Genomic DNA, 14,236 nt, shown 5'->3' on the forward strand with positions numbered 1-14,236 from the left:
AGCATCCTCATCTATCCACTGAGTGTAGTCAGTCAGATCCAGCTGGTACGTCGCAAGAGCGGCAGAATACTCCTGGACCTTCCGGTCATACTCAACCAGAGCAGAATCATCAGCACTCTTGGCTGCATCCTTGACCTCCTGAGTAGCATCGGGGGCAAGGGCAACGGGCGTCGGTGGAATAGGCACCGTAGGAGCAGTGGGGCGCGGCGGGCAGAGGACCTCACCAAAAAGCACACCCCAAAGACGAAGACCGCGCATGTGGACGCGCATAAAGGCAGCAAAATCAGGGTAATTGCGCCATCAAAAATCACCGGGCAGCGAGCAATCGCAAGATAGCCCGACGAGGAAGACATAGCTCTCTTTTCTCTCTTTTTTTACTGGACGGGACGGAACACGCGAATCAGATCACGCGAACGAAGACGGGCGGGTGGGCGCACGGGAGGCGGTGGCCAGGAGGCGGCGGGCGAGCGGCGGCCGGAAGGCGGACGGGCGGGCAGCGACCGGGAGGCGGCGGCCGGGAGGCGGACGGGCGGGCGAGCGGCGGCCGGGCAGCGGAAGGAGCGGCGACCGGAGAAGGAGCAGCGGCCGGAGAGCCGGGCGGCGATCGGGAGGAGGAGCTGTCACGGACGGATCAATTTTTGCTCTGATACCATGTTAAGGTAATAGACAGGTTGTATTACCAGGGGGTCGAAAGCCACAATATATAGTACAGGTACATGTGCAAATATGCAGGAAGCCCCCTAACATATGGGGAAACTACAATATACAAATATATACATCAAACAGAATCAAGTGGACATGGTTCGACCTGTGCGTAAACAAGGTCTCGTTGGCTATTACTGAATCAACCCATAGCCTCGTAGATTCATAAATACGCTAAGCCTTAGCAGAATCACCAGTAATCTCTAGAGGAACAAGAACATGTTGAATGTAGATGGGCTGCAGTCCCATGTAGTCTACAATTTCTGAAATCTCAAGGCCCATCACATTGGCAGCTTGGGACAGCCTTGGGGGACAAAGTTTAGTCCCACATTGCTAGTTCGGAGAGAGTTGGAGTGGTATATAAGGGCTGGTGTTCTAGTCCTTCCAAGTGAGTGAGAATGGAAGGAACCCTCGCGCACTCCTCCTCCTCCGCCCGCCCCGCCTCGGCTCGGCACGTCACGTCACGCACGCACGTCGCGTTCGTGACTCGAGTTCGAGTTCGAGACACACTCAAGAAAGCCTAAATTGGCTCTCCTCCCAGGCTATACAAGGAGACAGATCAGATCTAGAGAACACAACTCTCAGAACTCTCTAGTCCGTCTCTCTCACGAAGTTCCTTTTGCTGCGCTACTCTCTAGTCTTCCCCATCCCGGCGACTGCGTGCACAGCCGTCCGGGAGAGCAGGCCTCTGAAACCCAGTCTGTTGAGATCCTGCACCGGGAGACGGGCGATAAGGTTTTTGGGGAGCGTCTCGGCGCGACTGCTCGCTGCTGTTCGTGCTCTACTTCGCCGGTTCGACTGCTTTATCGACAGATCCGACTACACCATGGGCGACATCAACAATTCTCATGGTGGTGCTACTGCTGGTGTGACCTTCTCGGTCGCGATGTACGTGTTTTTCCTCTACTACCTTGCACTGCTACTTGTTCCATGTTCAGATCTGATGCATGTGCTTAGTCTGATGTGTGGTTAAGTATGCTTGTGCATCTGTAATGTTGCTTTCGGTAATTAATCTCACACGGAAATTGCCTAATAATCTAACAGATCCATTGCTGAAATGGTGAAATCTATTGGTGTCCCTCACAAAAATCTCCCTTTTATAAACTTTGGAGATGTATCTGAATGCAGAGTGGCAATCCCCACATATCCTAATACTCTTCATGATCCGAATGGTTGCTCCTTCAGGCATTTGGATCAGTGCAAATGCGAGGGCGATCTTCTCGCTGTGGTAGTGCAAGTTTGCCTCCCTCTCTTGATCATCTACGTGCAGAAGCACATAATCCATATCAGCAACATATATCCTTCTTTCCTAATCTTCATTCTTAGCTCATCTCACATCTTATAGATCTCTTGCGCTCGTGGATGGGCATCATCGCTTGCCACAAACATGCGCATGGAATTCTCTATCTGAACCCAACTACAATCAGGCTCCTTTCTTTACACCAGTTGCCTTCTTGATCATAGAATATCCGATATCCGGATGTACACACAGGTTATTAAAAGGAAAATGGAAATATGATCAACGGAAATGCACAGAACCACAATACCCTTATATTTCGTTTGTTTAACAGATAAATCCACGCATCCATCTAGAAATAAATAGAATGATGGACTTCACGTCATCACACTCTCCACACACACACGCTTGAGGTTGGGGAACGTGATTACCTAGAGTAGATGATCACAGGACATTAGTTAACAGTATAATGGAACCACCAGAAGCTCTTCACAGCGTTCGGACATTCTGGACCGTCGGATCGGACAATCTAAGGGTCAATAGAAGTTTGGTGTTACCGAATCGTTACGTGTTCAGTTCACGTAATAGAGGCTTTACCTTTCTAAAGGCCCATTTTACTTCTAGGGCTGCTGCTCCCAAAATTGGCTTGGGCCTTAGCACGTTGATTGGGCCCGAAATTAGTTAACAGGCCAACTTCTTTTGGGCTTTGAGCAATTACCGATCACTATCCATCTTCGTACTCCTTCCAGGTCGTGCGCCGCCGAGGCTCCTCCGTGCTTCTCGTCCATTTGCGCCGCCGTTCGTCATCCGCCTGAGCCGCCGACGAGTAAGGCACGGACGAACCAAAAAAAACTACGATGCGACTCCCACTCCCGAAGACGCGGCGATGGTAGGGTACGAACTCCTGCAAGTCCGTTTCATGCCTGCCCACCTCCTCTCCTTGATTCCTCATATATGATGCGCATCCGTCATTTTTCATGGTATTGTACGGCCTTCTCGTCGATCTCCAAGATTCGAGCAGCCAGAAAATATCGAGAAGGAGGATCGGAGCCACGGAGAGCGGTCTCTTGGGATCGAGGAGCTCCACAAGATCCACCTTCAAGTGCAAGTCCAATCGGTCCCAATCCCTCTCTTCCTCTTCTCTCTTTCCCGGCCTCAAGCAATTACCGACCGTTTCTCAATGCTCTTGGTGACAGATCCTAGACCTAGACTCAATGCGATTTTGTGGATTGGTGGAAAACTTACAAACGCTCGCTCTGAACTTTCTCCTACTGACGACGAACACACGACAGACAGTGCACAGGGAGACAGAGTTTTGCGACGCGCTCAACTTGCGTCTTTTCGGGGTTTTCTCCTTTTATTCACTTGATCCTACTAAGTCGGCCTCGATCCGATTTACCCGCGCCATCCCACGGACGGTATCGTGGCCAACGTCTACGGCATGATCTCTAGGAAAGAGTAAACGAAGATCCTAACTTGCCGCCGCACGAACAGAGCGTGCGTCCGGCATTACACTTATTTTCGGATAAGCTACAATAAACGTGACAGGCTAGTTACGAGGAACATCTAGATTAACATAACATTCTCCCCTTTAAGCTTGATGTCCCGGAATCACCATGCTCATGCCAATCTTCTCCTTCAGTTCTCGGAAGCGAAACCTTGCCAATGGCTTTGTGAGAATATCTCGCATGTTGCTCATTAGTTCTCACATGCTCTACCTCCGATTTGCCATCTTCTACACAGTTTCGACAAAATGGTAGCGCACATCAATGTGTTTGCTTCTCTCATGAAGCACAGGGTTCTTGCACAAGGAGATAGCTGATCGGTTGTCAATTCGACTCGAACTTGACACTTCTTTCTCCCAGATAGTTCCTTCAACGAGTCGTGCTAACCGGACCCCTTGACTTGCTGCAGTGCTGCTGCAGCTATGTACTCAGCCTCACATGATGACCGTGCAACTACTCTTTGCTTCCGAGAGACCCATGATACGGGACAGTTCCCAAAATAAAACAAGCACGCCACCTGGTGCTCTTTCTATCATCAATATCACCAAGCATGGTCGCTGTCACCTGTATCCCAACAGAATTGGTCCGCTTGCGACTCTCCCGTAGCTGCAACCTAGATTGACAGTACCCTTCAAATATCTCGGGATATGCTTCACTCGCCATCATGTGTTCTTTCGTTGGCCTCTCCATGTACCTACTAACATAACCTACCGAAAAATTCAGATCAGTGTCCGGTATGTAGAAGATATACGAGGCTGCCCACTACACTTACGTATTCGGTTGAGTCCACTGATTCAGATTTACTATCCTTGCTAAGCTTCAATCTTGGCTCCATTGGAATATGGGTTGGGTTGCAATTAGCCATGCCCATTTTCTCCAATATCCTAGATGCATAACCAGACTGACAGAGTGTGATTCCCTCGTCAGTTTGCTTTACCTCTATTCCCAAGTAATAGCTCAGCAGTCCAAGGTCAGTCATACTGAACTTTGATCTCATCTGTCTCTTGAAGTCATCAATGGCTTGGCTGTCACTCCCGGTGATCACCAAGTCGTCCACATAGACACCCACTATGAGCACTGTTTCTTTCAGCTTCTTGCGGTACAAGCCAGATTCTGAAGGACACCGTTCGAAGCCAAGTTCTGACAATGTTCTGTCCAACTTGAAGTTCCATGCTCTAGGCGCCTGTCGAAGACCATACAGTGCTTTCTTCAGTTTGTACACTTTATTGGCCTGTCCCTTCACCTCAAACCACAGGGGCTGGCTCACATACACTTCCTCGGCCAAATCACCATTCGGAAAGGCAGATTTAACATCCATCCGGTGGATTTTCCGAGCAAGCCGAGCGAGCAAGTGCAATTAGGAGTCTTACCGATTCAAGGCGAGCTCATTGGAGCGAACACCTCATCGAAATCTATCCCCTGCCGTTGCACATACCCTTTGGCTACTAGCCTTGCTTTGTGCTTCACAATTTCTCCACTAGGTTTTCTCTTTAGTTTATAAACCCACTTCAGGCCAACAGGTCGATGTCCCCTAGGCAATTCACGAGAGATCCCATGTCTTGTTATCTTGAATTGCTGCTAGTTCTTCTTTCATGGCTTTTCTCCAGAGCATTCTTCCTTTATCGCATCGAGATGGCTAGAGGGTTCTTCCAAACCCAATAGACACAACCCATCTGTACTCTGCCTCATCCGGCTCGTCTTCTTCATAGAAGTCCGTCGGCGACCGTTTGCCTTGTGGACCCTGTGAAGGCTCGGAGTATGGTGTTGCGGATCTCTGTCCGATCGCTAGAAGATGTTGCCACCGGAGTTGAGAGTGGGAGCGGCAATTGAACAGGTTTTCCATCTCCGGACTGTCGTGTCTTCACTCCCGGCCTTGGCTCTGCTGCGGCCGACATTTCTCCTGCCTTTGCCATCACTGCAGGAGTTTCAGGTGAATTCTCTGTTGTGTGTTCCCCTGAACCTTGATGTCTCTGTTCTGGATACAGCACTACTAGTGGCTCCTGATCACCAGTCTGCGATGAACCAGGCGAGCTCCAGTCCCATGGCCTGTCCTCCTCGAACACGACATCGCGAGCCACCACTAGCTTCCTGGTCTCTGGATCATACAGGCGGTATGCTTTGGACCCTGTTTCATACCCGATCATGACCATCTGTTTGCTGCGGTCTGCCAGCTTGGTTTGGCCAGGTCCGATCTTCTTCACATGGGCTGTGCTGCCAAACGTTCTCAGGTGGTGCACTGATGGTTTCCTTCCATGCCACGTCTCATATGGAGTCATGCCCTTCACACTTTTCGTTGGAGCACGATTCAGCAGATATACGGCTGTACTCACCGCTTCTCCCCAAAACTTGGCCGGCATTCCCATGCTCTTAAGCAAGCTCCTGGCCATGTTCACGACAGTCTGGTTTCGGCGTTCTACGACTCCATTTTGCTGTGGAGTGTAGGGAGCCGTTCTGAAATGCTTGATGCCCCTGGCTTCACAATACTCGACAAATTCGACTGAGTTGAATTCCCCTCCTCTGTCCGTTCGCGGGCCTTTCAGCTTCAGATTTTTCTCGAGCTCAGTTCGCTGCTTGCACCTTTTTGATTGCTGTTAGTGCTTCATCCTTGCTGCGCAGTAACACAATCCACATGTACCGTGAACAATCATCTACCAACAATAGGAAGTACTCCTTTCCCGCAGGTGTAGCCGGTGATATTGGCCCGCAGAGGTCACCATGCCAAAGCTCCATTGGCAGCTCTGCTCGATCATCGCGCCTTTGCAGGAAACTGAAGACGTTTCTGCTTTGCAACCATACATCCGTCACAAATCTGCTCGACTTGCTTGAACTGAGGCATTCCGTTCACCATCCCTTCTGTAGACAAAGAACCCAATGATTTGAAGTTCAAGTGTCCATATCTCATGTGCCACAGCCAGGCATTCTCTGTTGCATGGTTGAGTAAGCACACAGGGTGCGTTTGCTCAATATTCAGGATGTACATGCGGTTCCTAGTCCGTGGCACTCTGGCGAGAACATTTCTTTGCCTGTCCCACAGTGTCATGATGCCATTCTCCCCTGAATATTTGCACCCGTTCTCCTCCAACTGACCAAGACTAATGATGTTATTCTTGAGTTTTGGAATGAGGTACACATCAGACAACACACGATGTTCGCCATTCAGGCACTGCATCAGAATTGCACCACGACCACATATCTCAACTGAGGATCCATCCCCAAATTTCACCCTTCCTTTGATTGAGTGATCCAGTTCAACAAACTTGTCAGGATCTCCAGTCATGTGGTTACTAGCCCCTGTATCTAAATACCAGGAGGCATCTCGGGAACCGGTGAATTTAGGAACCACCTTCTCCTCATTCGGGAAAACTTGCTGCGACGAGTGTCGCTCAACCGGACTATTTCACATGTTTCCAGCATGAGCAGCGTTGGATCATCTTCTTCCTTCTCCGTCAGGTTTGCCTTTTCCTTTTTTGGCTCGGGGCAATCAGACTGGAAATGCCCCTTTTCGTTGCAATTGTAGCATCTGACTTTGGCAATGTCGAACTTCCCTTTCTTCTTCTGCTTGCCACGGTCACCATCTGTACCCTTGCTGTTCTTGGTGCGATCGGTCTTTCCTCCTGACTTCTGACCGGAAGAGGAACCAGAACCGCCGGCACCGCTGTTCTTCTTGTTCTGCATGAGCTGCTCCAGCGCCCGGGTCATGAGCATGAGCTGATCCTCCTTGGTGCCACTGCTGCGACGCCTCCCACGCTGTCCGCTCTCGAACGCTGACAACCTCCCGAGGGCCTCAGAGACCGGCATGGTCTCCATGTCGCCCCATTGCTCTATGGTGTTGACCACGTCTGCAAATCTTTCGGGCACAGCATTGAACAGAACGTCTATAACAGCCTCATCACTGAGTTTCTCACCTAGCGTGCGGATCTCCGCGACGAGCGTGGTCAGCTTCGACCGAACGTCGTCCACCGACTCGCCGTCGTCCATCTGCAGCCGATCGAGCTGGCGCTTCAGCTGCTTGACTCGAGCCTTCTTGACGCGGTCCTCGCCGACCCGCATCCGCCGGATCGCCTCCCACGCCTCCGCCGCCGTCTCGTACTCCGCGATGGCCATGACCATGGCATCGGGGAGCGACTGCGAGAGCGCGGTGAACGCATCCTCGTCCTTGGCCTGGTCGTAGTCGCTCTTGCCGTCGACCGCTGACCAGCACCCGAGGGTGCGCATGATGATGCGCATCTTCACCGACCACACCCCGTAGTTGGAGTCGGTGAGCTGGGGGTAGTGTACCGGTACCCCGCCGCGCGGCACGCGCTCTGGCTGCGGTCGCGCCTCCGCTCGCGCTTGCATTGAGCTCGTCCGTCTTGCCCAGCGACTTGTCACCAATCTTCGCCATCGCGGCCTGATCCGCAACGCCCACGCCACCAGTTCCTCCGCCACCAAAACGCCTCCAACCCTAGTGCTCTGATACCAATTGACAGATCCTAGACCTAGACTCAATGCGATTTTGTGGATTGGTGGAAAACTTACAAACGCTCGCTCTGAACTTTCTCCTACTACGACGAACACACGACGGACGGTGCACGGGGAGACAGAGTTTTGCGACGCGCTCAACTTGCGTCTTTTCGGGGTTTTCTCCTTTTATTCACTTGATCCTACTAAGTCGGCCTCGATCCGATTTACCCGCGCCATCCCACGGACGGTATCGTGGCCAACGTCTACGGCATGATCTCTAGGAAAGAGTAAACGAAGATCCTAACTTGCCGCTGCACGAACAGGCGTGCGTCTGGCATTACACTTATTTTCAGATAAGCTACAATAAACGTGACAGGCTAGTTACAGGAACATCTAGATTAACATAACACTTGGCTCATCTCGTAGTACTGTAGAACCATGAATGTTGTTTTTGATATGCTGCAACCATTGGCATCTCAAAGTCTCTGGGAGCCATGGTGCACTTCAAACAACTAGCTTTGTTTTGACCAATTTCCTAGGCAATGCCTCACTGACACGCCTATCAGTCACCATACCTTGAGGTTTCAGGAAGATTTTGGTGGTTGTCGATTAGCAAAGCTCTGTTGCAACTAGAACGTTGTTTCTCTGGTTGAGCTGCGAATTAGATTAGTCAAGAGAGTGATAGCCTTAATCATGATTTTCTAGCCACCAAATTGTTCCCATAGTTATTTTCTCATTGACTCCATCAATTTACGCAGATCTCTATCAAATGTTGTCAGCTTGAACTCTGAAGTTGGGTAAGTTTGTGGTGCTTCATTTCTCCTTTAGTATTTACCGTGATTTACTTCTCCCTGCTACTGTGCAAGGGAAATGATAACAGATTCTCGGAAATAAATGATAAAGAAGGTTTGATCTTGGTATTGTTTGCAAGGACTGAACCCTTAAGTAGCAAGTCGTTCCTGGAAGAAATACATGGAGCATACCATTCATACTTGTTCATGATTTCCTCAAGCACAATTAGCTTCAAGGCTTCGACAAGCCATTAGCTCTAAGTCATGAAAGAAGGTAGTACTCACATTCTTCCTCCTATTTTGAATAAAAATTATATGTGACATTTCATGCTCTTGCAAAATCAAGTTTATTTTTCAACAGGTTATGGACTGATGACTAAGCGGTTCGAGCTGAAGGATCTTATGTACTGAATGAGCTGAAGAAAATGAATATCATGTTCTGGGAGTTCAAGCGAGTCTCCAACTGTAGAGAAGCAAACTAAATATGCCACACATATTTGTGCAAGAGAGGCACTTAGCTTAGACGTCTCTTCTAGCCTTGATGCTATTCCTGGTTTTCTGAGAGGAGTTGTTCAATCAGAATGTATGCTGATTGCAGCTTAATAAAGTTTGTCGATTAATGTAAAAAAATTGTACTTAACACATATATTTGATGCACTTTACCTGGTTAATTTGGTAACATGATGCATAGAAGCTGATTTAAATTTGCAGGTTTCAATACTGGACCAGAGTCAACAAACGACAGGTTTGTGTTATTATGGATACTTAGCCTTTTTAAGTCTTTTATTTTGTAAGAATACTAGGTAGATAAAATAATTATTGCCCCAAATATGATTTATGATTGTCGTTGCGTTTCTTTCATACTAGGTTCATGGGAATGAATCAAATAATTTTTCAGAAGTGTGTGGTATTGTGCGAGTTTCCTTTTCTGGCGTGTATGCGCTTTCCAGGTTGTTGACGGTGAAAAGGTATTTATTCCAGTCCATTGCATACTCTTTTCTGCATCCAGGTTCGTGCTTATTGCACTTTTGTTATGCTGGAGCTCAATTCTTATTTTTTCTGCTGATGTTGGTGTAAATTATATATGCATATGCTAAGCCAGCTTTGATTTAGTGAGATTAAATAGTTCAAGCAACCTTGTCTCTAACTGCTTTGGGAACCTTTTCTCTTAATTAAAAAACAGTAAAATTTAACTGCCTAGGAGACACTAGAACGTCCGATCTATCTATTAAATGCTCATGATATCTTGCCATCCCCAGGGCTCTTCTCCACCCGCCACCCATCATGACCAGTGAAAACATTGATGGGTGGTTGCAGTTTTTCTCTTTGTGCTGTAACATGGAATAACCAAAGAGAAGCTGTAGGAAAATTTTCTTGGAATCAAGTAAGTTGAGATTAACAGCATGCCGTTGATCTTGGAAAATTGGGCCTGCCTTCTACAAGATGCAAGGCTCTAAAACTCAACAAGGTTTCTTAACATATGTACTCCTCCGTTCTATGAAACTTGTCTGAACTTATCAAAATCTGGATGTATTTAGACACTATTTAGCATCTGATACGTTCAAATTTTAGCAAAGTTCAGACAAGTTTCATGAGATGTAGGGAGTACAAATGTGGAGCGATGAATCTCTATCAGAGGCACGTGGCATTTATTGCCAGGGTTTTCCTGCATATCTGAATATATATTGCTTTGATATGTTATCTGGGTCTCCTCATGTATGTCAAATGAAGTCAATTTCATGTGTCGTTCATATGAAATCCATGAAAGGTGGCCAGGAGCTGACCGGGAGTAAAGGGTATTCTGGAGCTTGTGATACAATTATGTGTAGCGCCGCGCATCAGTGTTCTGCATAATGCAACCCCTTTTATGTCACTCTTTCTCTAATTTTCCATGCAAATCAAAGATTAAAAATCTGTTTCTATGATCATTGCTACTTGGTATCAATGCCAAGTAGCAATGAGGGTCTGCTGTATATCAATGCTGGATTAAATTTGGAAAAAAACAAGTATAGTGTAATTTACTTATTGCTTACATGTATGTGCTCAAATTTTTCCGATGATTGTTACGATTCTTACTTATCTCTCAGATCTGTGCTTGGCTCTAGACTCAATAGTTCCAGTGTTACTACTTCATTTTGACATTCAGTTTTAGCAATTAAAATAATTCCCATTTTAGTGCTCTTCAAATATTTAGTTAGATCTGATCAACTTGATCATATATCTCATGGTACAACTATTACTACTTTGTGCATTGTTCCTATCATGAATCATGATGCCATCAACATATCTTCACAATTATATTCTATTTTTTTCCCTAAATTTACGTATATTGTTCCTGACTGTTGCATTAAAACTACTCAGGGACATGGGATAAGCCCAGAGGACTTAAATGGCCTATGCAAGTTTATTGATGCCTCCAGAAATTGAGGAGATAACTCTTTCCTTCAGTACGGAATATCATATGCTTCAGCAGGATAGGGTACTTAGATGAGTTGGTTTTAAAATCCGTTGATTAAGTACTTTGGTCTGTAGATACTAGATAGTCAATTCTTGTAATGCAAGAGTTGAATTTCTTGAAAATGTGACGTTCTTATTAGAGTTGAATTATATAGAAGAGTAGAAAATGCTAGCTTTTAAAGGATAGAACGGTGTAACTCATAGCTATATCCATTTTTATCAACTTTCTCATGAATGTGATCTTAGAATAAGGAAAAGAGAAACCGGTTATGTGAGTGTATTATTTTTTCTTGAAGTATGTACTATCACCTACATCAAGGCATTGTAACTATAAATATTCTTTTTTTTAAAGAAAATTTTGTATTGTCTAAATTTCCTACACATCTCTATTAACCATTCCTCACAATGGACGGGCGCGGCAACGCGCGCTTTTTATGGTCTAGTTTATCGTGTACCTCGAGAACCAGGCAGTGCCCACTCGTCACCAGTAAGCCGGACGTTGGCCCGTCTAGCCCGTTTATCCGGAAATGCGTCGGAATCCTGCCCAGATGTGGACTTCCGAACACTGGACCTCCTAGGCCGTTTAGCCGGAATGCTCGCCGAAACCTGGCTAGGTGTGGCCTTTTCGGCTTGTTTGGCTGGAGAGCCCGAAGCCTGTCTAGGTGTAGACTTCCGAACACTAGGGAGCCGAGCCTTTTTAGCCGAAGCCTTCGCAGCTGCAGACTCTCGTAGTATGGCCGGGAACTTTCTTCCCCGAGAAAATGCAAATCGCTTGATTTCATCTACGAGCTCCGGGTCCGAATTCTCGGTGAACTCTAGAAAATCTTCCGGAATCTCGTACATCTTCCCGAAATCCACGAGCAGCCTCACACAGCTCCGTTTGAGCGCCGCTAGGCTGTAGGTGTGCGCCATCTGCAGCCTGATCTGGAGCACGTTCTCCGTGCCCACGTCCTTTCCCAGGCTCTTCTCGCACGTCTCCTTCAGGTTCGCGATGCAGTACTTGTCGCCAGCGGCGACGAGCTCGCTCCGGTGGGCGAGCAGCTCCTCCTCCGACACAGAGGCACCGTAGATGTACCTGACGAAGGCCCGGCACGCGGCGATTGACATGTCCGAGATGTCCACCGTGGAGAGCTCCTTCTCCCGGAGAGCATGCGAAAACATGCTCAGGAACACGGGCGACCGCGCTGCCAGGACAGCACGGTGGGCCCTGATGCTGCCGCCCACGGCGTTGACGGTGATGTCGGTGAGGATGCCTTTTTGCAGCATGCGCGCCACGCCAGACTGAGCTTGCGGTTGTGACATCGTCTGCATTGTGAGGGAGAGCAAAGCAGGCCCTGTTCTGCCGTACTGTAATTCAGAAGAAAATGCACTGTTGTTACACTGGCTGTTAGGATAAATCTGTTTTGCTGATACAGTGAGGCAATCGACCGGAGGAGCAATATCACACGCAGAGACAGAGAGAGGAACCTTAAGAATCTGCTCTCTAGTTTGTTGTGGCACTATGAATTCTCTCCTCAGACCTCATCACAATTATATCGTAGACATAGGTTCTGTTCCATTCATGTAGTGGGGAATATTCATCTAAACTCAATCTGTCTGTCAGAGCAACTACTATGCAATCTAATAGCCTTTTAAGTGCAATCATCTAACTAATATAAGTACTTCTAACAAGCTAAGGTCTTACTAAACAGATGAAGTATCTAATATAATTTTAAAAGCAAAGGCCAAATTACAATAAATGATCTCACCACATAAGTACAATCTATCATGCCACAAAATTGAAATCCAATTTAAATCAGCCCTAGTAGAAAAGTAAAAAAAATGATTCCGTACATTGTTGTGAATACCCGCATCATATACTACACACATAAAAAAACTATGTTATATCTCTAAATTAGTAGAGACTAGGCTCTGTTTGGCAGCGTAGTTTTTCACAAACCGCAATATTTCCATCCGAAGACGAATACTACGGTTTTACAAAAAGGAGGTCTGGACCTCTTTTTCATATATACTACAAAAGTAGTGCAGTATTGTAAATGCTAAGGTATATAATACTGCAATTTTTGGTTAAGCCAAACACCTCAAAGTATTTAAAGCCATGGTAATCTTAAAATCCACTGTATTCAGTAAATACTTTAAAAAATAACTTTGTCACCAAACGTAACCTTGATTTACACTGCAGTTACTTTCGTTTCTTCTCATTTCGCTAATATCTTTTTTTTTCTAGTGCTAACCTCAGTGATCTCCCAAGTCTCTTGCACGGCCAGAGGAATCAAGGAGATGCCTTCTTGTCTTTTTCTTTGCCAGATGCATTATTTATCTCTTGACAATTAGAAAGTCTGAATATAGTCATTCAACTATACCATCTATTATTCTTGGTCTCTAAGGGCTAAAAAGCCTAAATCATCTTGACAGTCCAAGAGTGTCTGGTAAGAACTTGGGAGATTAAAGCTAAACACTTATAATAAATGAGGGACTAGAGATTTAGAAGTTTCCAAATAACCAGCAGCTATCTATCGTTACTTAAAAAACAAAAATAAAATAAAACTTGTGAGTTTACCTCAGTAACGCTGACAAACTCGATCTCAACCAAGCAACTTATAGATACACACCCATCCATCACAGGCCAGGTAGAATTACCACTGAGAGGTGCTTCAACTTCTGTTTGTGTGCAGCGCTTGTCAGTAATATTCGGGAAACTTCATCCATGTTAAATGTAAGTAAACAAGTAAATGCAGAGCAGTTTGAAATTACCCTTGCGAATTCATGCATGTAGAAAAAATACTAAAATATGAAGTATGAAGAAACTAAAAATAATCAACAATGCACAATAAAATGTTTGACATCCAGAACCCACAATATGGATTGTATATGAAAGTTCGCAAGGACAAATGTATTTTAGAAGACCATAAGTTCGCGGAGATTAAGCATATTATGTCACCAAATCCATGAGAAGATGATTAATTAAGGTGCTTCATTTTGGCACGAAAGATATATGCCACCGGTTTGGTCGATATCACACACTTGCAACAATATTTATGAACATGCTTGATATGTTGAAGAAACAAATTGAACAGGCCGGTTTGGTTAAGTTAACGACA

At 46.4% G+C, this 14,236-nt stretch overlaps 1 protein-coding gene and 1 long non-coding RNA gene across 2 annotated transcripts; one reads left to right on the top strand and one right to left on the bottom strand.

The window, feature by feature from the left end:
- Window positions 1-2,669: 2,669 nt before the first annotated feature.
- On the top strand, window positions 2,670-11,507 carry LOC124657939. The gene is made up of 4 exons (XR_006988939.1): window positions 2,670-2,833; window positions 8,646-8,952; window positions 9,040-9,423; window positions 9,546-11,507. It is a non-coding gene; the product is annotated as an uncharacterized LOC124657939 (long non-coding RNA).
- A 72-nt stretch (window positions 11,508-11,579) lies between these two features.
- LOC124657133 (BTB/POZ domain-containing protein At1g55760-like) lies at window positions 11,580-12,446 on the bottom strand. The gene has a single exon (XM_047195735.1). The coding sequence runs from the start codon at window positions 12,444-12,446 to the stop codon at window positions 11,580-11,582; it is 867 nt and encodes a 288-aa protein (XP_047051691.1).
- Window positions 12,447-14,236: the final 1,790 nt, after the last annotated feature.

Source organism: Lolium rigidum, chromosome 5 (assembly GCF_022539505.1).
Source record: "Lolium rigidum isolate FL_2022 chromosome 5, APGP_CSIRO_Lrig_0.1, whole genome shotgun sequence".
NCBI lineage: Eukaryota > Viridiplantae > Streptophyta > Magnoliopsida > Poales > Poaceae > Lolium > Lolium rigidum.

Bases quoted from the DNA above. Each gene is read 5' to 3' on its own strand.
- LOC124657133 (XM_047195735.1), bottom strand. From the start codon at position 12,446: ATGCAGACGATGTCACAACCGCAAGCTCAGTCTGGCGTGGCGCGCATG.